This window comes from Micromesistius poutassou (genome assembly GCF_964030765.1).
Source record: "Micromesistius poutassou genome assembly, chromosome: 14".
Classification (NCBI taxonomy): domain Eukaryota; kingdom Metazoa; phylum Chordata; class Actinopteri; order Gadiformes; family Gadidae; genus Micromesistius; species Micromesistius poutassou.
The window spans coordinates 2,058,093-2,086,036 of NC_140284.1; the positions used below are offsets into that span (position 1 = coordinate 2,058,093).

Genomic DNA, 27,944 nt, shown 5'->3' on the forward strand with positions numbered 1-27,944 from the left:
GGGGCCCCGCTCCTCTCATCACCACCCAGGGAAATAATAAAATAATGATGACGCAACGCAGCTGTCACCATCTCATCCGCTAAGTAATCCCCCAGGGTTAGGAGGGGTCCGTCGACGGCGTGCGGCTAATCAACGTCATATTGAATGAAGCGATGAATTCATGCAAAGCATTAATTCAATCACTGGCTTGATCAAATACGGAAATTAAATCAATTTAATGTGGGATTGTCCACAGAGTGCCGGCAACAGTCTTCTAATGGCGCAGTGGGTGCACGTGCAATGCTCCCCGCTCCCTTAAGTGGGCGAGGATTGAGACAATGAGCCCTAATGCTGGGCGTTACAGGATGTAAAGTACAGCGCCGCGCCAGTGGACGGGAGGAACGTGAGAGCAGTAATGGGATTTTACTGGATTAATATGTTCAGTGAACATACAATGTGTTACATCAAGTTATAAACCCATAGAAACTGGGCGGTGGTGGTGGGTGGTGGTGGGTGGTGGTGGTGGTGGGTGGGCGGTGGTGGTGGGTGGTGTGGTGGTGGGTGGTGATGGTGGTGGGCAGTGATGGTGGTGGTGGTGGGTGGTGGTGGGTGGTGGTGGTGGGTGTGGTGGTGTTGGGTGGTGGGTGGGTGGTGGTGGTTGGGTGGTGGTGGGTGGGTGCTGGGTTGCTCAATGGGATTTAGTGTAAAACTGTCATTGAGAACATTCTTAGCCAACAGTCTTCATCGCCACCTTGTGGAGAAAGAAATATAAAAACGCAAATGTTCTGTATTACACAGGTGGGATACATATACAATAAGAAAATATTCTTTAGAATATTATAGAGAGAGAGGGGGGAGAATAGAGAGAGAGAGAGAGGGGGAGAGAGAAGGAGAGGGGGGAGAGAGAGGGAAATAGAGGGGGGAGAATAGAGAGAGAGAGAGAGGGGGAGAGAGAGAATAGTGGGGGGAGAATAGAGAGAGAGAGAGAGAGGGGGGGAGAGAGAGAATAGTGGGGGGAGAATAGAGAGAGAGAGAAGAATAGAGAGAGAGAGAGGGAGAGGGGGGAGAGGGGGGGAGAGAGAGGGAAATAGAGGGGGGAGAATAGAGAGAGAGAGAGGGGGAGAGAGAGAATAGTGGGGGGAGAGAGAGAGGGGGAGAGAGAGAATAGTGGGGGGAGAATAGAGAGAGAGAGAGGGGGAGAGAGAGAATAGTGGGGGGAGAGAGAGAGGGGGAGAGAGAGAATAGTGGGGGGAGAATAGAGAGAGAGGAGGGGGAGAGAGAGAATAGTGGGGGGAGAATAGAGAGAGAGAGAGGGGGAGAGAGAATAGTGGGGGGAGAATAGAGAGAGAGAATAGTGGGGGGAGAATAGAGAGAGAGAGAGAGGGGGAGAGAGAGAATAGTGGGGGGAGAATAGAGAGAGAGAGAGAGAGAGAGACTCTCTCACAGTCCCACAGACTCTCCCTGATATCACCACCACCTCCAATAACCCAATTTATGAAGACGTGTCTTTGGCTTGCATATGTGCAGACGTCAGTATGGTAATCCTCGGTAATCCTGGCCGAGAGGGTGCTGTGAGATGGATGTGGCAGCTAGATGGACCTCGCCCGTGGAAACTACCATTTCCACCCGGAGCAAGATCACAGGAATGTGATCCTGTGTTATTTCTGCTTCCATACATTGATTTGAGGAATGCAGGCCAATCTAAACGGAGGATTAATGCTCGTAAATAACGCAGTGACCTGTGTTATTTTATAGTTTACAAGCACGATTGTATAAGTACATTTCGTAATCTCATAGTTTTAGAGGGATTGGTTCTGTACAACAAACATATAAAAACAAACTATCCTTCCACTTCATGTGAATACATCAACGTTGAATACCTCTTTATGTAATGATCTGTCTTAGAAGATTGGACCAATTATTTGTGAAGCAATGTTTTATCGGATCTGTGACGTGTACTGACCAAATATCTCTGAGGAACTAGTACCCATATGACTAAAGAAGAGAACCGGACGATAACCCACCGAAAAGTGTGACCCCAGGGGGCGCTGTTTCACACGAGTTGGAAGCAGACAGGCATGAAGTCGAAAAAACGGTGTGCATTATAACAAAACCATAAATAAAACATAAGATCTCCCCCCCACCCCTCACCTTGTTATTAAATGTGCTTAATAAATTGATTTGATTTGATTAGCATTTTACAGACCAATACAATGGACAGGGCGTATAGTACGGTCCATCACCGTTGCTTCTTTCCCCATAAAAAGCTACAGTCAGCGTTTAATGACGTTGACTTACCTTTGAGCATTTCCTATTATAGGCTACTGTTTAAAATGCTGTTTAGAATCAACGTTTGTATCAAGAGAAGAAAGACCCGCCCTCCGGGGTCACACTTTTTTGGTGGGTCGCAGAATTCGGTGTAACACCGGCATCAAAGTGGTACCTGTGACGTGATAATGATGATAAATACAGTGCCAAACACGTAAGGTAGCATTTTTACCCTATCAAAAAATGGTACTTTATGTTGGTTTTGATTTGCAGACCGATTGCCTCTATAAACACTCCCACTAGAGAATCACCTTACTACACCTTTTACACCACTACTCACTCCATGTAGGCCTACACTGTAAGACTATGGGGAGCATATTTTGATACTGTATTATAACGAGATTTTAGGGTTACAGTATGTGCAATGTATGCAATGTATGTAAAAAAAAAATTAAGCATTTATAGAAAAATCATCAATAATCAAGTAAACTAAATAAATAACTTAACCAAGAAAAGCGTAGCACAGTATGGTTAAAACTTGCTGTATATATTTGTGAATGGGATTCTATGTGTGTGTTTACTGTTTATACATGCAATATATAATAATTATTTAAAAATATACAATAATAACAACTACCAAAGATCTTTCATCTTCATTTCGAAAACGTTGTTTCATTTTGCTGCATAATTATGACCTAAAAACGGACTATTCTACATGCGGAACAATCCATGGGTGGTTGTTTGGGTGGGGACTCATTTGGCTGCTGCACACAACACACAGCATGGAGGACGTATGAGGAGGAAGCTGTCCTACACCGGTTCATGGTACACCCCACTACAGAAGCATCAGTGATCCGTTATCAAGAAAGGATGGCATTGACACTATAGTGTAAGCTACACGATCCTTCTCTTTTGAATTGACTCCATGACGTGCATTTAATAAAATGAACTCATCACTGGGCATCACTGGCAAAAAAAACAACCTTGTGTGCATTTCTCTTACAATGTGAGAGAAATGGGTTTCTGGAGATGGCTGACTGCACCTGTCTATGGTGGTATATGGCTGTACATACGAACAGACTGAGTATTTGTATCACAAGACCAATGGAGAACGATCATTAATTAAAGATAGGTCAATGTGTAGCTCGTTATTCTCATCAACGTTACCTGACTTTGTTCAGAGAAATTCAAGATTCATTATCTTCCTTCCTGTTAAAAAACGTCAAAAGAAAGACGATCAATAATCACATGTATGTGCACACACTACTGTATGAGTCAATTCATTATTCAATCATTTTGCATTGGACAGGTCTTGATTCAGAGGGGTGTGAGGATGCTGCTGTGTCGGAGGCTGGGCATACTGCTGCCTGGACCGCTGTTACGTGCTGCCCCGCGTCATGGCCTCCATAAGCTGGCCTCGGTCCAGTCTGCCTCAATGCTGCCCAAGCACAAGTTCCAAGGCCTGCTGTACCCCTTCAGTGTGCTGGACCCCTACCTCGACAGGTTGGCTTTATTTTAGTGTATAAGCCTACTGTATGTGTTTTTGTGTCCGCTCATCTGGAGTTTTTTTTTTTTTTTAAGACATTGTTTTTGTTTCTGTGTTTCCCAAACTTTGGGTCAGGACCCCACTTTGGGTCGACTGATTTGCACAATGTGAGAGAAATGGGTTGTTGGAGATGGCTGACTGCACCTGTCTCTGGTGGCTATGTATATACAACAGAGTATTTGTATCACAAGTGGTGTGTCATGCTCCATCGATCTTGATGTCACGGGCAGAGGTAGATTTGGATGAGCAACCCCCTGTTGGCCGTCCGTCTCTACCAGCACTATCTGGTCTTCCATTGACCGATGGACCACTGGACCAGCCCTGCTTAGCTTCAAGATAGATCAGCAGTGCAAGGCTGGTAGCCATGTAACTGGCTGGCTTTTTTTGAAGTGAGTAATACCACCGGGCTACTACAGGCCTGTAAGTTAACCACTATGCTTCTGAACCCCAACCCATCCACAGGTCGGTGGACAGGACTAACTTCCAGTTGTTTCAGCCCTGCTTCGATGACATCGTGAAAGCTGAGCAGCTGTTCCTCCCAAGCCGGTCCAATCAAATCGATTACCTGAGTTCTGCAGTGAGGATGGACCATGTGCCTGCTCTAACACAGCCAGAGGTCAGGACATTGAGGAGTCTGACGCAAGGTTATCAAATACATTTTCCCAAATCCCTAATTTCATATTCTTCCATATATGTATGGACGTACATGAAGGATGTGGTTTACAAGGGGCAGGATAGCGAAGGAGGAGGAGAGAGGATGCATGAAAATGCACATTACAGGGTCAAACACACACAAATTGCAACACACACTCCCATTTCACTGTCTTCCATGTCTGTCATGGGAGAAAGGAACGCCAAAAAGGGTAGGGCAAATTGTAAAATTGAGGGGGGGGGGGTAGGGCTTTAGGGTAGGGCTTTTCATGGCTTTATATAAAAGCGACTGAATAATGATGAACCCATGTGCACATATTGTTTTTCCTTGCCAGGTGTGTTTCATCGGGAGAAGCAATGTGGGCAAGTCGTCTCTGATCAGAGCTCTGTTCTCCCTGAGCCCCGAGGTGGAGGTCAGAGTATCCAAGACACCGGTGAGTCCTCCCACAGGAGAGCCTTGTCCCAGAGGCGTCATTGTAGGATGGACCAGTGTTACACAACACTTCACTGGTGTTATGGTAGACTGACCTACTGGAGATAAGTCTACGTGCACTGTTACATAAAGGTAGCAGACTTCTAATTTGTATTATGGGCAACACCTGTATTTTTCCTACAATGACACCTCTGTGAAAAGGGTCTACACTGCTATCCAAAATTGTCATGATAACTATGGAGTATCCAAATGCTTGCATATGCAGAAAGGGTTTGTTTGCATGATTGTCATGCATTCATTTATTAGGATCACGACTGGCTTTTTTTTTTTCTTTTTTTCTTTTAATGTGCAAATCAATGGCGATTTAACACGCATGTGGCTTCTGTGCCAGGGACACACCAAAAAGATGAACTTCTTCAAAGTGGGGAAGGCGTTCAGCATAGTGGACATGCCAGGCTACGGACACAGAGCTCCAACAGACTTTGTGGACATGGTGGAGCCCTACCTGGAAACAAGGAGCAAGTGGGTCTTTTGATGTGTTTGAAATATTATCAGTGCACGTAATCAATATAAAAACATAAAGCCAATACTGTCAGTTGCTACTACTGTATTGATCCCGGTGCTGTTCAATGCAACCAATATACAGTCTGCAGGACCTAACCATCGCTTCTTTCCTTTGGTTGTTTCAGTCTGGTGAGGACATTCCTATTGGTGGATGGCAGCATTGGGATCCAAAAGGCCGACTTTATTGCCTTGGAAATGTGCGAGGAGATGAGGCGGCCGTATGTGGTAAGTCCTCTACCGCTGACCCCCAACTCCCACTGTGTGTTCGCCACCACCACTCTGTCCAACGCTCAAATCCTGCCTTGTAGAAGGATGGCTAGATGGAGGGTCGGGTGGTTTATTGAGCAATGCATGAATGGATGGGTTGGGATAGACGGATCAAATGTTGCCTGGGTGAATGAATGAATGAATGAATGAATGAATGTGCGTATGGTTAGATAGACCTCTTCCTGATAAGTAAGGTAAGTGGATAAAACAGGGATGCATTAGAATATGACCACCTTCCTTTACCTCATCCACCACTAGCAGTTTGACCCCTTCTTTCGTCTCTCTCTCTCTCTCTCTCTCTCTCTCTCTCTCTCTCTCTCTCTCTCTCTCTCTCTCTCTCTCTCTCTCTCTCTCTCTCTCTCTCTCTCTCTCTCTCTCTCCCAGTAGATCTTCGTCATGTGGTCGTGGGCTGTAGCCTGTGTGACTTCTTCCTCGTTATTCTCTCTCTGAGTGTTTTTAAACCTCCCAACTTAACTCTGGGCTGTTCATCATTGCGACCCCCCCGCTGATTAATATGAAGTGCTCTCCGGTTTCAACCTGATACCACGCGTTGGAGCCCTAATGGAGAGAGACACTCAATTATTCAACGCTGCTGGTTTATTAATCACTTCGACCGCTGCTAAAATTGGGACTGTACATTAATTCATTTTTCAATCTTTGGGAAATTGGTGGCCAGATAGTCTAGTGTTTCGTAAAAAAAACAATGTTCTGGTTTTTTACCCCTATGTCTAATGGCTGGCATCCCTGAGCTGATGTCTAAGCCATAACTAAAAATACAATCAAGAAACAAAGAAAGACACACAGTTGCCTGCAAGTCACTTGGATTAAGGTTTGATTGCAAAAAATACTAAGCAGCGAATCAAATACTTAGTTTGATTCAGGGGGTAGAAGATTGAGATAAATACAATAAATTTTGGCCTGTAGATTAGTTATATTCCCAAAAGGTGGCATGAATTATGATCCACATTAAACATATAACTAACAAAGAGAACCCCCAAAAGAGCGTTCTCTTTTTAAAGGACAAAGTCCCCGTCTCCATCCTGGGGCATTGGGGATGTTACATAGGCCAGAGGGGTGAGCGCCCCCTACTGGCCCACCCACACCTCTTCCATCACCATGGTCTCCCAACCCAGGACCGGACCAGACCGGCCCTGCTTAGTGTCCGGAGAAACCAGCAGCGCTAGGCAGGTAGCCATGGTGCGGTTTCCCATGGAAGTCTATAATTCAGCAATTAAAGCTCAATCAAATGCCACAATTTGGGGAGGGATAGTCTAGTCAGTGGGTTGAGAGTTTCGACTCCCAGCCGAAAGGTTTCTTGGTTCAGACACCAATGTCTGCCGTCAACCCGCAATCCTTGAGCAAGACGCCTCACCCCCCCCACCTGCCGACGCGTGCATATCAAACTCACAGGTCGGGTGCTTTGGGAAAAAAAAAGAGTTGAATCTGCTGTATCTGCTAAACGACTGCAAAGGGGCTGAGCAGACGTGAGCGGTGAAGCCGTTGTGTTTGTACCCCAGATAGTGGTCACCAAGATCGACAAGTGTGGCCGTGGAGCCCTGCTGACCAACCTGCTGGGCCTCCAGGAGGTGGTGAGAGACCACACCTCCAGCTGCTTCCCCCAGCCCATCCTGGTCAGGTGAGCCACCGCTCTCTCTCTCTGCCACGTGGCCGTCGCGTACGCACAGAGCGCTCCCCTTATCGCACAGCTACCGGTTTTTTATTGGCTTCTGGTATTGATTCAAAACACTGTTCAAGCCGCTGGCTGCCGTCCAACTCGACATACCTTTTGAGTTAATAGCGTGTTAATAACGTTTTCATTCCCAGGATAATCAGCTCTTTGCTAAATTTGGACTAAAATGTGTGCTCTGAAATGATTTGCATTTTTAGTCCTTCCTTCGTGTGTTAGAATATGTATGAACTTTATTCATAGGTCACTGTTCTTTTCCATTCATTTTCTGACGTTGAGTCATTTTCACACCACATTATGTCGCGTGTCTGGGTGTCAGCTGACCGCTCAGAGCGCTTGTGCAATAAACCGGAAGGACCACACCCTGGCCTTGGAGAGGAATCACGACCGCCCAAGGTCACATGTCCTCTATGGCAGTACATGAGGGCAATAAAACAATCCCTCTACATTACTCTTTTTATTCATGCATATATACTGTTATACTGTTGCTTTTTTATGCATACATAAAACACACAAAAAAGCTACTATTGCTGTTAGTTTGAGTCTCATGTGTGCAATTACTCCAATTTGTAGAAGCTCAAGTAAGCTTTGACTCAAAGTCACTTTGGACAAAGAAATATGTGCGCTGAATTAGTAAAGGTATTGGGTAAATTAACATAATATAAGCTATTCATTTATCATGCTCTGGTGGTGATAAAACACGCCTAATTACTGGTCAGAGAAATGCGGCTGATTAGGTTTGCTTCCGCTTAACATGATTTATTGAATTCACGATGACTTAGGGAATCGTGAATTCAATGTAGTGCATCACAGTAGTAGAGCACAGATGTGAACCCGTCTGAACAGGTGTGTGGCTCCTGAAATGTCAGAAACACCACGTTAGTTAGTCAATAGGCATTACATTACACCATACACGATTCTAGTATTCCTCTAGGTGGCAGTATTAGGCTAAATAATAAAAAAATGTACAAATAAACAAATAAATCACGGAGCCACTGGTCACGTGGTGCCAACATCACTCCACCAGTGAACCAAAAACTCTTATTTTATATTTAAAACATGGAAATATCAAATATATAATAATATCATCAAAATAGTAATCTTTGCCATTTTATCACTGTTACTTAAATAAGACGCTCATTTAGAGAACACAGAAGGAAAATCCTAAGTTTTCTCCAAACGCTGGTTGCGTTATTTCGTCAAAGTGCTTTTAGTATACTCTTCAAAGTCACGACCAAGGAACCCCTGATGTCAACTGATTTAAATAAGTCATACACACAAAGGCAAGCTTAAGACAAAAATGTGGGGAAAAAATGTTGATAAAAAAAATATTTATAGATTTTTTTTTAGACATCCCGATCTTTCATGAACATTTCTTTTTCCCCTCCCCTATTAAACACACATGCTGAACAACATTTAGACTTTAGATTGAGAGAGTTGCATAAGTAAGATTGCATATCAGCATGTGCAAAATTTGATAGGGATTTAACACAATATAAAAGTACACCAAGTTACCTCGGGAATCTTACAGTTTGTGAGGCATTGAGCTACTGGTGGACAACATGCAATAGATGGGGCCAGGTGCTATCCATAACACAAACCTGGAACTGCTCAGTTATACAATGTGGTTTAATATGATGCAAATCATGGATTGACTATTTAGAAACTTTCCACAATTAAAGAGATAAAAATCTAAATGATTGACAAACTATTTTCCATAAATATTTTATTATTATTATTATTTTATTTACTAAATGTTCTTGGACGTGTCAGGTGTTTCAGTTTCTTGTTAACCAAAAGTAAATGGACTGTACTCTACTGCTACTCCACTGTACTTAAACGACTTCTCACACAAAAAAAGTGTTTACTTGTAATGAAAGCTCAGTGTTGAAGTGTTTTACAGATAATGTACGGGTTTATTTCAAAGGGTAATCCTAGACTTTGGTTAATTGGTTCCTCCTTTGTCTTCACTTTGATAGTGAGTAACAGTGTGTCTTGATAGAGTATCCTTATGTGATGTGACGTGACAATGTGTAATTGAAACCATTAACGCCAGATTACTATCTTCTATCAGATAAGATAACGATGAGGTGGGGTAGGGGTGGATTACGTGTACATTCATAATCACGCATACATGTGCACTTATTTGCACGGCGGAAGCAAATCAATTGTTTCGCTTTTTCTTTGTGTGGATTGTCAGGGATAAGATGACACACACACACACACACAGCAAAGAAAGACCCATCTTGCAAGGAAGTAATGAACATATATTTCAAGGCATCTTATACAGATCAAAGGTCACATTGTTCTCTCTTGTCCTCAGTTCCCACCACTTCTCCGGGATCTACCTGTTAAGATGCTTCATCGCCCACGTCACGGGGAAGGTGGACCTGTCCCACACCTCCGAGGGCTAAGCCAAGCCAAACCTCATTTGTGCAACCATGTGCACCGAGATTTTGTATAAACACATTTATTAATGTGTTTGTTTGTATTAAAATGATTTAACCATGTCATAAACTCTCACTCGTCTGTATTTTGTACCTATCTCACTCTCACTGAGTACCTCTCATTCCATCTTTTTCTCTAGTCTCACTCATACTCGTCTCTTGCTCACTTGGAATTCTGTGGAAAGTCATTTAAATAAATATTTTTCTTAAGAAGCACTATGATGAGGATCGTTGTTAAAAAAACTAAAAGATGCAGTATACAGGATCTACATTTAAGCTATCTTGTAAACTGACATGTTGGATTTGTTGAATAAATGAAAACACTAAATACTGCACCTTTTTTTGTGTGTGTTGTTGACTACTTTATATTTACTTTCGACATTAACAAAGTTAAAAAGCCCTTGTGTTTGCATTTGAACAATCTGTGCCAGGTCTAAAGATGTTGAGCCCCCTTTCTTTCAGGGTTGTGGTTTGTTAAATGTATCAACACGTAAGCAATGCTGTGCTTTGTTTCCTGGTATTTTAATGAGCTTCATGGCAGTATTGAAACATAATGTTGAAAAGATAAGCGTTTACAATCAGGGACGCTGTAGTTAGGCCTGATGTTAGCAAAGAAAGGTTGGCATGCATGGAGATTCATCTACGTATACTATATGTAGATCTCTGTGCCACAATGGTAGGAAACAACTCCCACTTTTTTACAATGTGTTCATACTACTACTGTGAGGGGAACAAGCAAGGGCATTCATTTTATTGTCATTAATTAATTGTCACATTAATTGACTATGCAAATAGGCAGGACATTCCTGATAGGCATGTCAGACCGGGTTGTATGGAGTTTAGACCGATAACTCCCAACTTATAATTCTGCTTCTCAACCCTATGTCATCACGGCATCCATAAGCAAGATGTCTAAACCCAACTTTCTCCAAAATAAAAGTGTTTGCAAATAAAAGCTAGATTAGGATTTGTACTATCCCTTCCATTGTCTCTCTCCTCACGTTCACTGTAAGCTTTATGGAAAACCTCACAATACTGAATGAACACTCAATCATAAAACATACATCTGTATCAAAGACATCTATTGGGGCGCCCCGCTGACACACCGGGAAGAGCGGTACCATTTAGACCCGGTCCTGATCACAGAGATCAGGGTTTGATTCCCTGCCCGTGGGCCTTTTTCTACATGTCCTCCCCTCTCTCTCCCGTACCTTCCTGTCTATCTCACTCTATCATAAAGCATAAAAAGGCACAAGGCACAACTCACTACTTATTTGCTTTTTAAGGGACCAGTCCAAAATATCTAAATAATTATTTGTTTCCTCCTGCTTAATGTTGACTGCTGCGGTGCCCTTGATGCACTTGTTCTCCAGAACACCCCCCCCCCCCCCCCCCCCCCTTCAGCACACGACTGATGATGGTGATACCTGGATGGGCCGGGATGAGTCCAATAAAAAGGATTTTTAAGAGCACATAAAATAAACAATAAAGTAAGAATATGGTGCAATCGTCGTTTATCAAGCTCAAAGTTGAAACGTCGATGCTGTTCTTTTATATGAATGACCTTGGTGGACTGACCCCATAAAAACTAGCGGGTTATGGTTAATTTTTGATTTTTCTCGCTTCTTCTGTCAATTGGAAGTGGCTGTGTGGGGGAAGTCGTTAAATACCCACACAGAGAGGTTTCTTTCCTCATTGCGATGCTCTTGGCTCCGGGGAGATAAGAACTCACTGGAAGCGAAGCCCTGCGCGCCGTTAAAAGGACCCGCCGCTCTCCGCCGTCAAACCACTTCTACCAGGATGGCCGCCGCCGCCGCCGCTGCCGTGTGCCTGCAAAACGCCACCACTTGTCGGGGCACAAGCTGCCTGGTGCCCCCCAGTAACTTCAACGACATCCTGAGCCTGGTGCTCAGCGTGGTGCTCACCATCATGCTGGCCATGGTGATGTTCTCCATGGGCTGCACGGTGGACTCTACCAAGCTGTGGGGCCACATCAGGAGGCCCTGGGGGATCTTCATCGGCTTCCTCTGCCAGTTTGGCATCATGCCCTTCACGGCCTTCGCCCTCTCCTTTGCCTTCGACGTTTTGCCCGTGCAGGCCATAGCCATCATCATCATGGGCTGCTGCCCCGGCGGCGCCAACTCCAACATCATCTGCTACTGGCTGGACGGAGACATGGACCTCAGGTGAGATATCTACGGTGGGTGGGGTGGGTGGGGTGGGGTGGGTGGGTGGATGGGTGGTTGGTTGGTGGGCGGTTTGGTTGGCAGTTTGTTGGAGGGATGCATGGTTGGTTGGTTAGTTGGTTGGATGGGTGTGTGCGTGGGTGGTTGTTGGTTGGTTTGTTGCGTGGTTAGTGATTGGTTGGTTGGAGTGGTGCGTGGTTGGTTGGTTGGTTGGTTGGTTGGTTGGTTTGTTGATGGTTAATGATTGGTTGGTTGGTTGGCTGATGGTGGTCTGTTGGGGTGTTTGTATGATTGGTTGGTCGGTTGGTTGGATGGATGCATGGTTGGTCGGTTTATTTAGAAATGAACCAAAGGACAAATGCTTATGTACCCCAGTGCTGTCATATGATGAAGAAACAGCATCATCCCCTGATCAAATGCTTGTAACAACCATTACGAGCATTTGTAACTGGCACTGGTCGGCTCACTGACCTGTGCCAGAAAACGTATGATGGTTGCTTCATGTCTGATGGACTTTATGAATCCTGATCCAGTATCAGCATGACGGCCTGCTCCTCCATCTTGGCAATGGGCATGATGCCCCTGTGCCTCCTCATCTACACCTCGGTGTGGACCTCCGCAGACACCATCCAGATCCCCTATGACAGCATCGGTGAGCAGCACACGCCACCACCGCTCTGACTGGCTGCAGCGGCTGTCACTCTCCCTGGTCCAGCCCCCCTCATTCACATACTGTGACACCAACCCATTCAAATGTTACCAGAAGCATCCAAACTGATTATTTGTGTTCATAACATTGTGGATCAAATTATGAATTCAAAAGTGGTGAGTGTGTGGTCCAACTCTTTCTGTTCCAATAACTTAACTTTACTTTTGTTTGAAAAAAAAATGATAATACTTAATTATCTACCTTCATTTACTTCATTGTTAACTTTTGCCTTGTCTAGTGCTCAGGGGGTTCATCAGAGGGCGTTCTACGGGACTAGGGGTCGTTGGTCCGATGTGGGACTCTGACTGTCATCTGCCTTATCTTCCAGGCATCACGCTGGTGGCTCTGCTTATCCCGGTGACTTTGGGCATGTACCTCAAGCACAAGAAACCCTTGCTGGCCCTGAAGATCCTCAGGGTGACCAAACTTTCCTATTCATGTTGAACTTTGACCCATTTTACAATATATAAATACACATTCAACAAGTCGTTAAACCAATTAAATGGGTTGATTCAATGTATGACCCTGTTGGCACGTGCTTGGGGTGAGTTTGGTTCGGTGACTTGTGTAGCTATAGGCCTCCAGCAAACAAATGTGAACATACAAATACTGAACTGTAAACATATACAAATACTGCCTTCTGTTGGCCGTATGCTTGTACTGAAGCTCTGATAAACGCAATCAATTTAAGAGTTTCCCATTTCATACTCACATTGAACCCTGACCGAAATTAGCACATTGAGCGACACATTGAACTATTGTTCAGAATGGAATGGATTTTGTTAATATATGACACTGTTTCCAGGTGCTTGTGTGAGCTTGGTTTTGTTTTCAGATGGCTGCTTAAGGATTCAGTGGCTTTTATAATAAATAAACATTTTAGTCCTACACGTTCTATCTGTCTTCGGGGTACATCGGGCGGTATGTTGGTGAGTTGGCCTACGTCTGACGGTCTGTGACTGTGGTTCTGGTATCCAGGTGGGATCCATCGTGGGCTTCATTCTGATCATCATCATTGCCGTGGTGGGGGGCGTTCTCTACCAGTCGTCCTGGACCATATCCCCCTCGCTGTGGATCATCGGGACCATCTACCCGTTCATCGGCTGTGGCATGGGCTTCGCCATGGCCCGCTTTGTTGGGCAGCCCGGGTTCAGGTAGGGCGGGTGGTCGTCGCTGAAGACCGAGAGGCCAAGACCTAATGCACTGTTCAGTGAAATACACTTTTATCTGGGGCTGCTGTGTGTGTGTGTGTGTGTGTGTGTGTGTGTGTGTGTGTGTGTGTGAGTGTGAGTGAGTGAGTGAGTGAGTGAGTGAGTGAGTGAGTGAGTGAGTGAGTGAGTGAGTGAGTGAGTGAGTGAGTGAGTGCGTGTCTTGTGTGTGTGTGTGTGTGTGTGTGTGTGTGTATGTGTGGTGCGTATGAGTGTGTGTGTCTTGTGTATGTGTGTGTGTGTACAAGGCCACCTGCATATCACCAGTAAGGGGTTTGATGCCTTGCTCAGCGACCCCAGCGCACTAATTAGCAGAACCATCAAATGTGCGTATTCGTATTTAGTCTTTTGCCTCTTGGCGCCCGTCACGTTTCAGATGTCGGACCATCGCCCTGGAGACAGGCTTCCAGAACGCCCAGCTGTGCAGCACCATCGTCCAGCTGTCGTTCGCGCCCGAGGAACTTGAAGTGATGTTCGCCTTCCCGCTCATCTACAGCATATTCCAGCTGGTGGTCGCAGTGATGTTTGTAGGCGGTGAGAGCTAACATTATTCATTATGCCCTACAATAAGAAAATCCGGTCTTATTGATTTGACTAATTAATCAGGTTAAATCTCAAAATGTATATCGGTAGGTTATTTAAAAAAAAGATGGTCGTCCATAAAGGACAATTTACAAACTAGTATTCATCTAGTTAAATGTTTGTCCAACAGTCTCAATATATTCAATTCAAATATTGATCATATTGCTTTCCCCCCAAAACAGGCTATCAGGGATACAAGAGGGTGATTGGCCGAGGGTCTGATAAGGATGGAGAGGCTCCAGCGTCGAAGAATACAGAGGAAAAACAAGAATACTCTCTGGATAACGGCGGATTTGAGCATGATGTGAATGACAAAACCAAAGCCAGGGACGTATACACGATGACCCCCTTGTGAGACAACTCCCCTCCCATCCCCCCAAACCTTTACAAAACTCAACACTGAACAGTAAACATACACATACTGAACTAAAAACATTAACAAATACTGCACTCTCCTGGCTTCATGGGTAAACTGGAGTTAGTACTCATGAACGCAATCAATTTGACAGTTTCCAGGTACAGAGGGTGTGTAGGACTATTCTGTGTTACAAAGTAAAACAGGAATTAGGTCAGACAGTTTAATCTAAAATTGGCCACTTTTCGTATGCCATGCTACCAGACTATACCTCATATGGAAATTGTTGAAACATATAACATGAGGGAGAATGACACTGAGGATTTGCTGAACATGAGCAAACGCTTTTTTCAATAGAGATTATCCAATGCATTTATTATTTATAGTACTTACGTTATATATCAATTTACTAATTTATTATTCCATTATATTGGGCACTGATGACAAAAAAATAGTGAATAGCCTTTTATTTGTCTTATTTTATTAGATTTTCTTGATTTTTACCTATACCTTCGATAAGGCCTTTATTTTTTGACTATTAGACACCATACTTTGAAGTGATACATTTATGCTCAAAAGCATTTTATTGTTTTAAACAAATATATATATTGCTATTAGTGAGTATAAGTAAATATTTTGATGTCAACATAAGCCCTTGTTTGTTTTTATATTCCAAGTTGTAAAAAAATGAAGGAGTTCCATAAAGGATATATGTATTGTGGTCAATAAACCATGAACATTTATAAGTTATGTCTTTATTCAATATCGGCATGCAATTCCTTGGCATAACTCTGTTAAACATTAGACAGCCAATATACCATCACCAATAAACAAGTTGTGCATTTACAAACGTCAGTTTAACAGGTAGGTCATTGGATCACATGAGCAATAACCATACATTATGGCTCGTAACATAATATGACCCATGCTGCTTTTGATATGCTTTTGTCATGTTGGATTGGGTTTTATAAATGGTGTTCGATATCAGCTTATTTCTAAACGGTTCGTATAGACTCTGCGTTGTGTATTTTTTCGTCGTTGTAGTAGTAATTCATGAAGTGGAAATCAAGGCAACTTGACAGGTTGGATCAGAGGGTGGAATAATAGATGGTTTATACGAGGATGTAATACAGCACAGGTACAGACTAGGTGCAATAGTCTTAGTGTAGGTGGTGAGGAGCAGTCTCCAGACGTGCTCCTTGGCTGTCGATCCCTCTTCTCCTCGAACCAAAGGTTTGGGGCGAGTATTATAGGAAAGAAGGCGTGAATATCAAAATAACAGATGCAGTGTCTCCCTTGATAAGGTATATGGGCCTGGCTATGTCCCAGACTGGTTGGTTCATCCTCGTTGGGACATAAACAAATGGAGGATTGTTGGAAATAACACCTGGCATCAGTTGGAGAGGCACCGGCCTGTCCCCACACCAAGAACTGTGAACACAGACTAACACCAACATTCTACATTGGGATGATGAACTACATGGGGAAACAGACGTTGGGCTATACTTAATAATTATATGATTCATATATACAATTGACAGCATATGTGGGATAGATTGTTTTATGGCTACTTGGCTACTGTGTAGTATAGTAGTATAGTAGAGTATAGTACATAATCCATAGTGCCTGTGATTCATCTGATCTGGAATATTGCTGGTGGGAATAGTGAATTAAGATTGTACAGATTATTGTTGACATGTTTGTGGGTTTAGTTCATCCTATCGAAGAGGTTGCAACTAAGAAAGAAAGAATGGAAGAATGAAAAGATAGACAAAAGACAGACAGCAAGAAAAACAAAGATAGGAAAAATGAAAGAAAGGGAAATGAAGTACCCTAGTCTCTAGGTGAAACGTACTTCAAGTGCAGAGAACACTTTATAATAAATTAAATTATATATTATTTATTAAGTCATAACATATCTTTTTATAGTTATTACTAGTTATCTTTCATTTCATTTAGCGACATTATTTCCCTTCAGGCCTGGTTGATTTTCATCAAAACCTTTATTGTCCAAACGGGTTGTAACCACACATATCTTTTTTTAAAAATCAGAAATATGACTAAACTGCTCCTGAAGTAACATATATACTTTCTGCAATAATAATAGTACATGAGTTGCAACACTATAAGCTATTTATCGACGTGCAGGAAATTCAACAGGTACCTAAGAGCATGTAAGAGCAGAAAGGAGACAGTGAATTCAGATTGCATTTCATTTCAAACCTTTATTTATACTCGTAGGCCTAGGGCATTGAGTTTACATCAGAGGACATGCAAAAATAAAATAAGAAACAACAACAGAAATGACAAATAACATGAATTTTTTTTTTTTTTTTAAATAAATAATAATAATAATTGAACCCTGAAGGCCAATTGAGAGTGAGCCAGTTGTTGGATCTGGTTTGGTAGGAACCAAGATTCCACTGTAATAGGGAGCATATGTACATACATGAGAAATATGAGATGACTGATGATGTGTCATGCATGCTGTAGCCAAGTCTTCCTCCTTTCCTTCCTTACTTAATCATACAAATCGAGGCTGTGGCTGCTGGCTGCTATTTAAGTCATAACACCTCTTTTTATAGGTAAATATGAGATGACTGATGATATGCAGTGCATGCTGTAGTCAAGCCCTACCTCCTTTCCTTCCTCCCTTCGTTGTGCCCACACTGGCTCCTCCTCCTCCTCTGAGAGGCGATCAGAAAAACGGAATTCAAAGAGAAACACGCACAGGATCGTTGGGTAAGTGGATGTTTACCGCTTTCTTCCTCACTACCTCTTCTATGGCTTGACCGTCAATACATCTGGATTACATGTAGCCATGCGTGGGTCGTTGTTAAGGTATTACATATTATTATATGATAGGTATTGTATAAGGGTTATTATCTCTAAAGAGAGGTAGTGGTTTCTTCAAAAAGTTTCTCACGCATCTCTTCACAGCGTCGAGCGACTCGTCAATAACTTTCGCGTTCAACCAAATATTGACCAGTGTTCACGATGTGAAACGAGCTTATTAATGTAAACTATTTTGTAAATTCGGTCAAACGTTCTCGTCATAGTTTTGAACGTTACAGTTGATAACGGAGCACCCTCCTCTGAAGTGCCTCTCATCCTAACCAGAGAGATAGGGTTGGGCTAAGATCTAGGATTGTAGTGTTATTTCCGGTTTACCGAAACGTCATTTCCTTCTCTTACTTCTTATGAGCTATGTAATCCAGTGAACAGTCTACGGAGAGAGAAGAATACACTACCATGTTAATAATAACAATAGCAACTACAATGACAATAGATACGGAGTTTTACCAAAAATGTAACCAAGCAATATCCAAAACATGTAACGGAAACGGATGTGGCTTTACCAGAAGTCCCGCCTTCTCTCTTGCTTCTAAACTAACGCTAATTTGAAGCATCCCTTTCCGGGCGTTCCGTCTTGAGACGCGAACGCCTGCGAACCATGTAGGACAAGTAGGACCTATACACCTAAATGAATTCAGTTGTCTTGTATTACTCAAATTTCGATTGATTGCATATTTTTAGAATTTGCTGTCACTTTAAAACAATGCACCGGCAAAGCCTTTTTTTCTATCGGTGCCAGAAAATTATTTGTCAATAGCCTTGCTTGACAAAAAAACATATTTTACATTTTCCCCCCATTTTCATATATTTCTTTCCCATCTAAAATGTCAATGCACAAGTATGTTTGAACAATGCTTGATCGCAGGTGTTTGGACAAGTTAAGCGTGTTAGAGGGTTTCTTTTGATCCAAGGTCCAGAAGTGTTTACTCATGTCACCACTTGATAAGATGCAGGGTCACCTGGTTATCACCTGGTTGTCATGGTGAAGTGTAGATCAACTCCACTCGAGCCACGATGTAGAGAATGAGCCTCTCTGTTAACTGTCAAGACAGGGATTTCTTTCTTTCTTTCTTTCTAAAGCGAAACCTTGTGTAGTTTGTGGTAACCTTGAGGTATACCTCCATCACCTCTTTTAATGTTTAATTTTAAACTGTGCAAACATGAACATGCAATGAGCAAAGATATGTGTCCATATTATTCTTATGGGTCTACAGTTAAGAGAATATGTTCAGAATATGCACCATGTTAAGTGACATGAAAGGTAACTACATGTATATAATTCGTTTTCTAATTATATACATATAGTCACATCATGTCAATGATGTGATATCTGCGTGAGGTGACTGTTAAACAGGTGGGTTCATATAGTTAGAGTTAGTGAAGTTAATACAGATTAGGTGTCATCGTAGCTAAACCGATGTCATTACACTAAATTTGACTCTTATTTATATGTACTAGGGCACAGGTAGTGGTGGAATGAACTAGAAAAATAAAAATGTCACTGGAAATGGTGGTATGCAGCTTGTGTTGTGTAAAGCTGATAAATGTACGAGGGATAAAGAGGGAAGTGAAGCAGTTTGGTTTAGTGGTGGCTGCTAGGGTGATCCATGCAGCTTATTCTTGTGTTGAAGACAGGTGTGCTCTGCCCAGTTGGATGTGTTCTGGACGATTGCTAGGGTGTTGTAGGTGGTTGCTAGGGTGTAATGGGTGGTTGCTAGGGTGTAATGGGTGATTGCTAGCGTGTTCTGGGTGGTTGCTACTAGTGGTATTCTGGGTAATTGCGAGGTTGTCCCAGGTGATTGGCAGTTCCCCTCGGTGGTTTCTATTTTGGGTGGTTGCTAGATCGTTCTAGGGGGCTGCTGTCGTGTTCTAATTCTTTAATTATCGTTGTACTAAAGTATGAAGGAGGAGTGGAATGAGCATGGGAACAATAATCTATTTAGCGATTTGGGTTATTTCTTAAACAGCTGTGTGGTTCTGCACTGGCTGCGTCTCCCGAAGGTATCCCGTCGGCTCTCTGCCGCGTCACGTCACCCCCTCGGACGCAGATCCCGTTACATGAGTCCGGAGCTCTCGAGGGGGGGGGGGGTCTGGAGATTAGAACCGTCCACGTCCGTGACAACGCGCCGCGTTGTCGTGGCAACGCACGCCGCTTGACAATACAATGCTCACCAGTGTTGTGATCGCCTGGCTCTCCGTGACGTTGCACCGCGGTGGGCAAATGGGCGCGCAGCCTCGCAGGTATTCTCAGACGTAACTGGATGACTAAGGAAGGTCCTTAAAGGGACACGGGGTATCTTTTGATATGGTTTCCGGGAACACAGAGGAGTTCTCCAAAGGATTATCACTTGATATCCGCTGGGATTGCTGTTGTTGCTGTCGTTGTTGTTTATAGCGTCTTAGAGATGTATCCATGGGGTTTCTTCAGTCAATACTTCAAGGTTTTATCTTTCATTTAAATCAGCCACATTGTTTCCCTTCAGGCCTGGTTGATTTTCATCCAAACCTTTATTTGGTCCAAACTGGTTGTAACCACACACTTATCTTTTTTTTTTAAATCAGAAATACGAATATACTGCTCCTGAAGTAACATATATACTTTCTGCAATAATAATAGCAGTACATTAGGTGTAACACTGTAAGCTATTTATCGACTTGCAGGAAATTCAACAGGATTCAGATATCTAAGGTTGTGTAAGTGCAGAAAGGAGTGAGACAGTGAATCCAGATACATGTTATTCAGGAGCTGCTAGGGAGGGCTACAGAATGGATTCTGTTGTTAGGGTTTAACTTTTAAACCCTATTAAAGTAGCAAACGATTATAAATGCTATTTTAACGGCACCGACAATCCAAAAAGCCAGTCGAAACTAGATGGAAAAAGTGTGTAGTTCAAAACGTGACGCAGCTTTTACTTCTCCGCCACCTACAGAGTCTGTTATGTACGATCATTCATAAACCCCGCGTTATTCCCCGTAGACATTTGACCGAGGGAACCGGGAGCCTCGGAGGCGGGACTTGGTCTGTTGTGAGTGGCTTTGGACGAACGTAAACGTACGGTTCCTTCCCTTAACGTGAAGGACGTGCCACCGCAGGAGACGCTACGATGACAGCCGCCGTGGTGCAGGCCCGTGTGGCGGCGCGATGAGTCGCAGCAGCCCCTGTCTGTGGACGCCGCTCCCCCAGGCCGAGGCCTCGCCGTGCGACCGCTACAAGCACGCCTGCTGCAGCCACCGGGGCGACGTGTACGTCCTGGGCGGCCGCAGCACCCACTGCCTGCGCGACCTGTGGCGCTACAGCGTGGGTAGGTTGGCTGGTTCACACCAGGACAGCGTTAGGATTAAACGGCGCAGTCCGTGTAGTTGTTGCTCTCTCTCTATCCCCTCTCTCTCTCCACCCCCAACCCACCCCCCCACACACACACACACACACACACACACACACTGGACAATGTGCGATTGCATTATATTCATTCATTTTTATATCTACCTCTGGCCTCTTTTTTATATGTCATTTTTAATTATGTGCAAAATTGCTCACTATCTATTTACTTTTATTGACTTTTATGGACTTATTTTGTTGACTTTTGCTGTTTGCCAATTTTGTTGTCTGTCAACTGTACTGTACTGTCTGTTGCTACTGGATACCGGATTTTCCCCAAAGGGATGAAAAAAGTTTTTACTTAAATGACACTACATACAGTTACAGCATTGCAGTTTTAAAATGGAGCATCAAATGGAATTTATAAGTGAGGAAAATTTTTTTTGACCGAGGCAGATTTCCACTCAGACATTTGAGTCCTTATGAATTAAATTGTAAATGATCTGATATGAATTTAATAAAAATTATATATTTGTGTTAAATATTTAAAAAGTGCTTTGTGGATCACGGCCATCACATGATCCAAAAGGGCCCTCATGAGTTTGCGTTCCCTTTGTCTTGTCGGGTGTATCTTGAGTGTGTAGTGTGCTTATGCCAGCTTGATTTGCCTGTGCCTGTGCTTGACTCGTGTGCCTGTGGATGCTCTGTCGTAGTGCGTAACGAGTGGACACAGTTGCCATGCAAAGGTGAAGCGGCCCCAGAGGAGCTGGAGGAACACTCTATGGTGGCCCACGAGGTACAAATCCCAACGAGGCTAACGTGACCACTGTGTAGGCTGTTAGGTGGGAGTATGCAGTAGATGTTCATAGTCATTGAGGAGTCGAAAGGGGTTAGGAATCTGGCTCAGTGATGCAACACCGGGTATCAAACCCAGTACTTAATTGTTGGGACTCACACATCCTTCCCAACACACCACAATGTGGGACACAGTGACCCAATGGCCTTTTATTCTGTAATAGAAAATCACATTGTTATTTGCCGTTATCTGCTGCCCTTATCTAGGTCTAGAATGACTTACCTGTTGTGCTCCGGTCCAGTAACACGTCTAACAGATGATGTTTGGATGATTCCAGGGCTTCCTGTACGTGTTTGGGGGGACCCTGGACTGTGCGTACTCAGGGTGGAGGTGTCCACTGTGGGTGTTTGACTTGGGTGAGTACGCTTCACGGGAGTTTCTCCTGTGGCAGCCGGCGTGCCTTGGCCCGACCAGCGTACCTGCCCGGGCTTGTAGACTGTTCAGAGCTCTGGTATTTACGCTGCCGATGCAAACATGTCAGAATGTGAATCACATGTCACATTCCCACAATCACCCAAAGTGAAAATATGAAATTAGGTGGACTTGTTCAAGGGTCACAGTATGAGCATGCATGGCGATTATATCAGTAAGTGCTTCATTATTAAATATACACGTGTCAAAATGTAATAATCATTCAATATTAATACATGGTGGTGCAGTTATGCATTTTATATGTTGTGAAGCGCTGTATTTGTTGTCATGTACTAGTTTATTTCAACGTTCTAAATATGCAACATACAATGATGTAAAACTGAAAAAAAGGGCTTGATTTATCTAGACGTTTTATCCAAAGTCAAAGACTATTCTGTCTCCAAACAATGTTTCTGCAATACATTCAGACAATAGCCGGACACACTATTCATGCTCCCAGCAATGCCTCAGAATAGCACAAGGGTGAAGTGTTTAGCCTGACACAATACCCTGCTGAGCGCTGCTTAGCTTCCATCTCCAGACACCTGTTTCCACCGTCCCTTTCTCTTCTTTCATCTCATTTCATTCTCCAGGGATGCACAAATGGGTCCACTGGCAGGGAAAGAAGAGTGTATGTCAGGTATGTAAGGACTCTGCCGTGCTATTATATTCAACGCAAGTAATGACACATTACGCCAGGCCAGGATGGGGCCTGTGTATTCCTGTCCGCAGCTTTGTCTGCATGACGCCCACATGTACACACACACACACACTCATAGAATAGGCTAACCCAAATGTGTGCACAGATACCGACCAACAGGAAGAGCCACAGTGCGGTGGTGTTCGGCTCCTCCATGTTCGTCTACGGGGGCTACGTCGACATGAGGGGCTCCTCGCAAGAGTTCTGGAGATTAGATTTTGGTGAGAGCAAGTGGCATTTTTTTGAAGCGATTCATGTGCTAGCAGACATGTTATACAGCATACTGTTTGCTGGGTTAGCCGACCGCTATACACAGAAATGTGATTCCTGAATCAGACAGAAGAATAAGTTTCAAAATGTTCTCGAAATGATAATACTAAGTTGCCGTAAAGCGATAGTGTCCTGGCAAAGAAATCCTACACAACAAGGAACCGAGAAAGTGGGGCAGGAAATATGGAAAGATGGAATACATAGAACTAGGGGCTTCGATTTTTGCGTGGAATCAGATTTGTCAGGCCAGATCCATCATCGTTACAAACCGATGAAATGCAGGAAATGGAAAGGAAATGCCCATTTATACATCTCCTTCATTGAGAGTTGTTTGGTCGTTGAGGAGTGGTTGACCAATCATATGGGCGGTCTCTGTGATCCAGATTTGCATCTCCTCATTTGGAGCCAATAATGTGGGTGGCATCCAATCTGCATTTCCTGCATCCTGTGGTGGCAGTTAACGGGACAAACACACACAGCCTACAATGCCAGTGAAATACCGTTAATAATATAATTTATCTAGGAAATCAGTGGCCAGTCATTGTGGAGACGTAAAGCTCTGTTCTGTCTAATGAGGCATGGTATTCACATCCAATCTTGACAAAACCCCCATCGATAAAGAGAATGTAGAAGCATTTGACTGAATTATATTAATTAAAGAATATTATATAAGCCAATATTATACGGTCGATAGTAACCTATATTTCCATCAAATTGAATAAAGGTACTGACATGAACATGACATGTCATTCAGTGGAGGGTTAGAAAGCTGTCTATAGAAGTCTATAGAAAGCTGTAGCAAAACCGGAAGCCAATGAGTATTTTCAGGCATTTTAACCATGCAAAAGTCACAGAAGACAAGGCATGCTTGAGCTGCACACACCAAACACACATACTGTACTATCTAAAAGAATGTGCATTGCTGTGGTTTCATTCATTCAGCACCCCTGTCCCCCCAATGACATTTCCCTCACACATTTCACTCACGGTTTTCCCAACACAATGAATTGACTATAAAAGACGACTTTGAATAAATGTCTCTCTGTGGAAGATTTGAGTCTTCCACAGAGAGACATTTACAAACATTGTTTGCAAACATTTCACAAACATTTTCACATTTCACATTTCACAACGACACAAAGGAAAAACAGGTAGTGAGTGGCGTTGGCACAGGGTGGTTTCACAAAGGACATATTCGCTTTATTCATATTTTACACATTTTTTATGGTTTACAATGGTGAAATCTCAGGAAGGCGTTTTTGAATCTCTTGAAAAGATTGAGCCCAAGCCTGTTATAGCGTTGATTTGACTTAGTTCTTTGCATCTAACTGAACTGTATTGTACCATGCTTCAAGTTTTGACATAATATGCTATGATGTGAATGATATGAAAACTTTATTTCAGACTCAGGTCCATAAATAGCACAAGACAAATACAATACAAAAATATAAAAAGTCAGTTCATATACAAACACTTCAGCCAGTGCACCCTCAGGCTGGAGGTACAACGAGATTTACAAGTACCACAATGACACTATTCCCAGATTCCTCCAAACGTTTCGTAAATTTAAACACAAGATTTTGCTCTAACAAATAAAAAATGTATTATACTATAATTTGATCGTTCCTTTTTTTAAATTGTTTGCGTGCGTGCGTGTGTGACTCCAGACTCCATGTGCTGGTCCCTGCTGGGCGGGGGTCAGCAGGCCCCCGAGGGCCCCGGCCCCAGACACAGCCACTGTGCCGTGGCGCACCAGGAGACCATGTACCTGTACGGGGGCCTGAGGGGCCTGCGGGAGCAGAGGGACTTCTGGAGCTGGAACTCGGGCAGCCGCTCCTGGTGCTGCCTCAAGACCACGTGAGTCCCCCCCCCCCCCCCCCCAGGGCTCCTCCACCACCACCACCAAGCGCCACGGGGGCCTCGGCCTCTGAGGTTATTATGCACCACCCTATACATCTGGAAGGAGACACCTCCACCACATCTCATGGTCTGACTCGTCGTCATCACTGTGTACTTCAGTAAGAACTGAAGTACTTCAGTAAGAACTGAGGTACTTCAGTAAGAACTGAAGTACTTCTGGCACACTGCTGGCGAAGTGTGGGGACTGAGTAATAATGTGAGGCACTGGAGGGATTTAATAACGTGTAAAATGAGGTAAAGAATACTTAAACTAAGAGGCTTGTGGGCTCTTCATAAGATCACAAGCCCACAGCTGGATTCAATCTCCTTTGCCACAGTTTTCTAATCTCACTATGGAGGATGGAGAAGGAATTTAACTCCAACCAATTATTTCATTAATTCTATTACGTATGTTTAACAGCTATCTTCTGGGTCATTCTCTCACTCTTAGCATTTAGACTTAGAGAACAGCATTAGATGAACCGGCTATCAAAATGCTTCACTGACTCATCCTTGCCCCATATCACAAATGGCTCTCCCCCCTGCCCCCCCACACACACACACACACACACACACACACACACACACACACACACACACACACACACACACACACACACACACACACACACACACACACACACACACACACACAGGTCGGGTCCGTCCAGGCTGGTGGGCCACGCGGCGGTGGCCTACAGGGACGGCCTGCTGCTGTACGGCGGGGGCCAGAGCCTCAACTCGCCCCTCAACTCCCTGTGGAGGTACAGCTTCCGCAGCCAGTCCTGGGAGCGTCTGACCCTGCTGTTGGGCTCCACCAGCCCCCCGGCCCGGGTACACCACTGCTGCCTGGGGCTGGGGCCCAGCTACCAGCCCCAGACCCCCACCACCACCACCACCACGGGGGGGTCCCCCCTCCCCAGACTGGAGACCAAAGCCAGGCCCTTCAAGAACAAGTGCTTTCCCTTACCGCTGTCTTACCTGGGGACGCCACCAGAGGGCGCCATCGAGCTGGAGACGTTTGGGAGGACAGAAAACGGTTTGACCGTGCGCTGCGCCGCCGCCGCCGCCGCCGTCGGCGTCGGCGGCCAGGGGAAACAAAGCTGTCTGACGTTTGAGAACCAGGCGTTCTGCAACCGCTGGAGCTGCGAGGACGTGGACGAGGACTGCGAAGGGGAGGACCTTGCGGACATGATGGAGGACGTCATAGCCCCGAACCTTCCGGACCTTCTGCTGGTCCTGGGCGGGAAGCCGCTGGGCCAGCAGGCAGCCTTGTCCGTCTGGCAGATGACCCTGACCGACCCGTAGATACACCACTTCTCAGAAGGCACTTTGAACGTGAACCGGGAACAAATAAATTGTTTTTATTGTTGATTTTTATTTGCACGTATAATCTTTCCATTATTTAACAAAAGGTATACCTGGTAGGAACTAGGAAAATAACTCAAACCCCCCCCCCACCTCTCTTTGTCTTGCTGCGTGTGTTTGGGTACATTCATCAGCCGATGAGAAACCCAATCACTAATGAGACTTGGTCGTGAAGGACAGGTTTGGATATAACTGTGGCTGCGGTCGAATAGTCGAACAATGTACGTCTGTGTCCTTTCAAACCTAATTTCCTGGAGAAGGTCTTATAGTAGGCTACGTAGTCGTGCAAAGGCAGATGTTGTGGAGGTGGTCCTGCCGTGGTCCTGCCACAAGGTCCACAAAGATGGATTTATAAAAGTGTGTTCTTCATGTTGTGGTTTCGTACAGGCTATATCAACACTGAACCCGGTGAAAATATGACTTTACCATGGTTGGAAATTGAAAGAAAGAAAGAAATATAGGGTGCCAGTCGAACAAAATGGGTGTCACATTGAGAGTGGTTGCTCACCATCACCCTCCTTTCCACACATTTAAAGACAGGAATCGAAATGATTGTATGAAAATAATTGTTGTACATGTTGCTGCCTCAGGGAAATGTGGGACATTCCCTCATTCCCTTTTTTAAAGGAGGTTTCAGTGCACCCTATGCAAAAGGAGACGAGAAAGGAAGCATCAAAAACACATTTCCTTCGCACAGCTCTTATCATGGCTGCCACTTCAACCTCCAGGTCATTTCCCTCAGTTAGGAAGAAAAAGACTTCACTGGTTTGCGATTTTGACCTACGTCATTGTTCTTGTTTATGAACAGCTTCGGCCTTTGAATATGTAAAACTGGATTTGAATATGACAGGATTGAACCACTTTGTTTTGTAATATATTTAAGCACATGCGTCAACCAACAAGGTTGGTCAGAATTGTGTCACTATTATGTTACAAGGGCAACATGTGAAAGTAACATGTTAATTATCATTGTATTAAAAACCTTATAGTATTGAAATCACACTGTTGCAATACGCATGCGACACTAGGTTTGGTTCACACTCCACCCAGGTGGCTGACTGGGTTCCAGTCCAATCAGTCAGACTCGGGCCAGGTGAGACTGCTTTACCAGCCATCATCCACACAAAGATTTTGGATTGGCAATATTGCGATGACACTAATTTAACAAACATCAAAAGAATGTCTGAAATTGCTGATTTTTTTACTTATTATAAATGCAAGCTTCCATTGCACGCCAAGATATACTCTGCAGGTAATAGTCTTTGGTTGATTGAATTTATAGCCTAGATGCTGACCATTACTTTTGTAATGCCACCCTTTTTCTCACCTTATTGAAGCACCAGCTTGTTTTTATTAATGTGCTCGTTTTGTTGTTTGACTTTT

The 27,944-nt window shown here is 43.9% G+C and overlaps 3 protein-coding genes across 4 annotated transcripts; all 3 read left to right on the top strand.

The window, feature by feature from the left end:
- Window positions 1–3,018: 3,018 nt before the first annotated feature.
- Window positions 3,019–10,177, top strand: gtpbp8 (GTP binding protein 8). 2 transcript variants are annotated; one of them, XM_084479024.1, is made up of 8 exons: window positions 3,019–3,136; window positions 3,557–3,750; window positions 4,256–4,409; window positions 4,780–4,878; window positions 5,269–5,399; window positions 5,567–5,666; window positions 7,226–7,344; window positions 9,719–10,177. In XM_084479024.1, exons 2-8 carry the CDS (start codon window positions 3,581–3,583, stop codon window positions 9,807–9,809), a joined length of 864 nt encoding a protein of 287 aa, XP_084335150.1. In that variant the 5' UTR covers window positions 3,019–3,136; window positions 3,557–3,580; the 3' UTR covers window positions 9,810–10,177. The 2 variants fall into 2 exon arrangements, with proteins under 2 accessions (XP_084335150.1, XP_084335151.1); XM_084479025.1 differs by having other exon boundaries at window positions 5,284–5,399.
- A 1,465-nt stretch (window positions 10,178–11,642) lies between these two features.
- slc10a2 (solute carrier family 10 member 2) lies at window positions 11,643–14,882 on the top strand (the record flags this gene model as incomplete). Its single annotated transcript, XM_084478863.1, has 6 exons — window positions 11,643–12,028; window positions 12,562–12,680; window positions 13,066–13,154; window positions 13,716–13,891; window positions 14,322–14,479; window positions 14,710–14,882. 6 exons carry the CDS (start codon window positions 11,643–11,645, stop codon window positions 14,880–14,882), a joined length of 1,101 nt encoding a protein of 366 aa, XP_084334989.1.
- Window positions 14,883–17,573: 2,691 nt separating this feature from the next.
- klhdc3l (kelch domain containing 3-like) lies at window positions 17,574–27,908 on the top strand. The gene is made up of 8 exons (XM_084478206.1): window positions 17,574–17,624; window positions 20,832–21,040; window positions 21,771–21,853; window positions 22,191–22,269; window positions 22,918–22,964; window positions 23,131–23,245; window positions 24,962–25,151; window positions 25,850–27,908. Exons 2-8 carry the CDS (start codon window positions 20,881–20,883, stop codon window positions 26,499–26,501), a joined length of 1,326 nt encoding a protein of 441 aa, XP_084334332.1. The 5' UTR covers window positions 17,574–17,624; window positions 20,832–20,880; the 3' UTR covers window positions 26,502–27,908.
- Window positions 27,909–27,944: the final 36 nt, after the last annotated feature.

Coding starts and splice junctions, on each gene's coding strand:
- klhdc3l (XM_084478206.1), top strand. CDS start 20,881: ATGAGTCGCAGCAGCCCCTGTCTGTGGACGCCGCTCCCCCAGGCCGAG. Junction 22,270..22,917: donor ACTGTGGGTGTTTGACTTGG/GTGAGTACGCTT, acceptor TTCATTCTCCAG/GGATGCACAAATGGGTCCAC. Junction 23,246..24,961: donor GTTCTGGAGATTAGATTTTG/GTGAGAGCAAGT, acceptor GTGTGACTCCAG/ACTCCATGTGCTGGTCCCTG.
- gtpbp8 (XM_084479024.1), top strand. CDS start 3,581: ATGCTGCTGTGTCGGAGGCTGGGCATACTGCTGCCTGGACCGCTGTTA. Junction 3,751..4,255: donor CTGGACCCCTACCTCGACAG/GTTGGCTTTATT, acceptor ACCCATCCACAG/GTCGGTGGACAGGACTAACT. Junction 5,667..7,225: donor AGATGAGGCGGCCGTATGTG/GTAAGTCCTCTA, acceptor TTTGTACCCCAG/ATAGTGGTCACCAAGATCGA.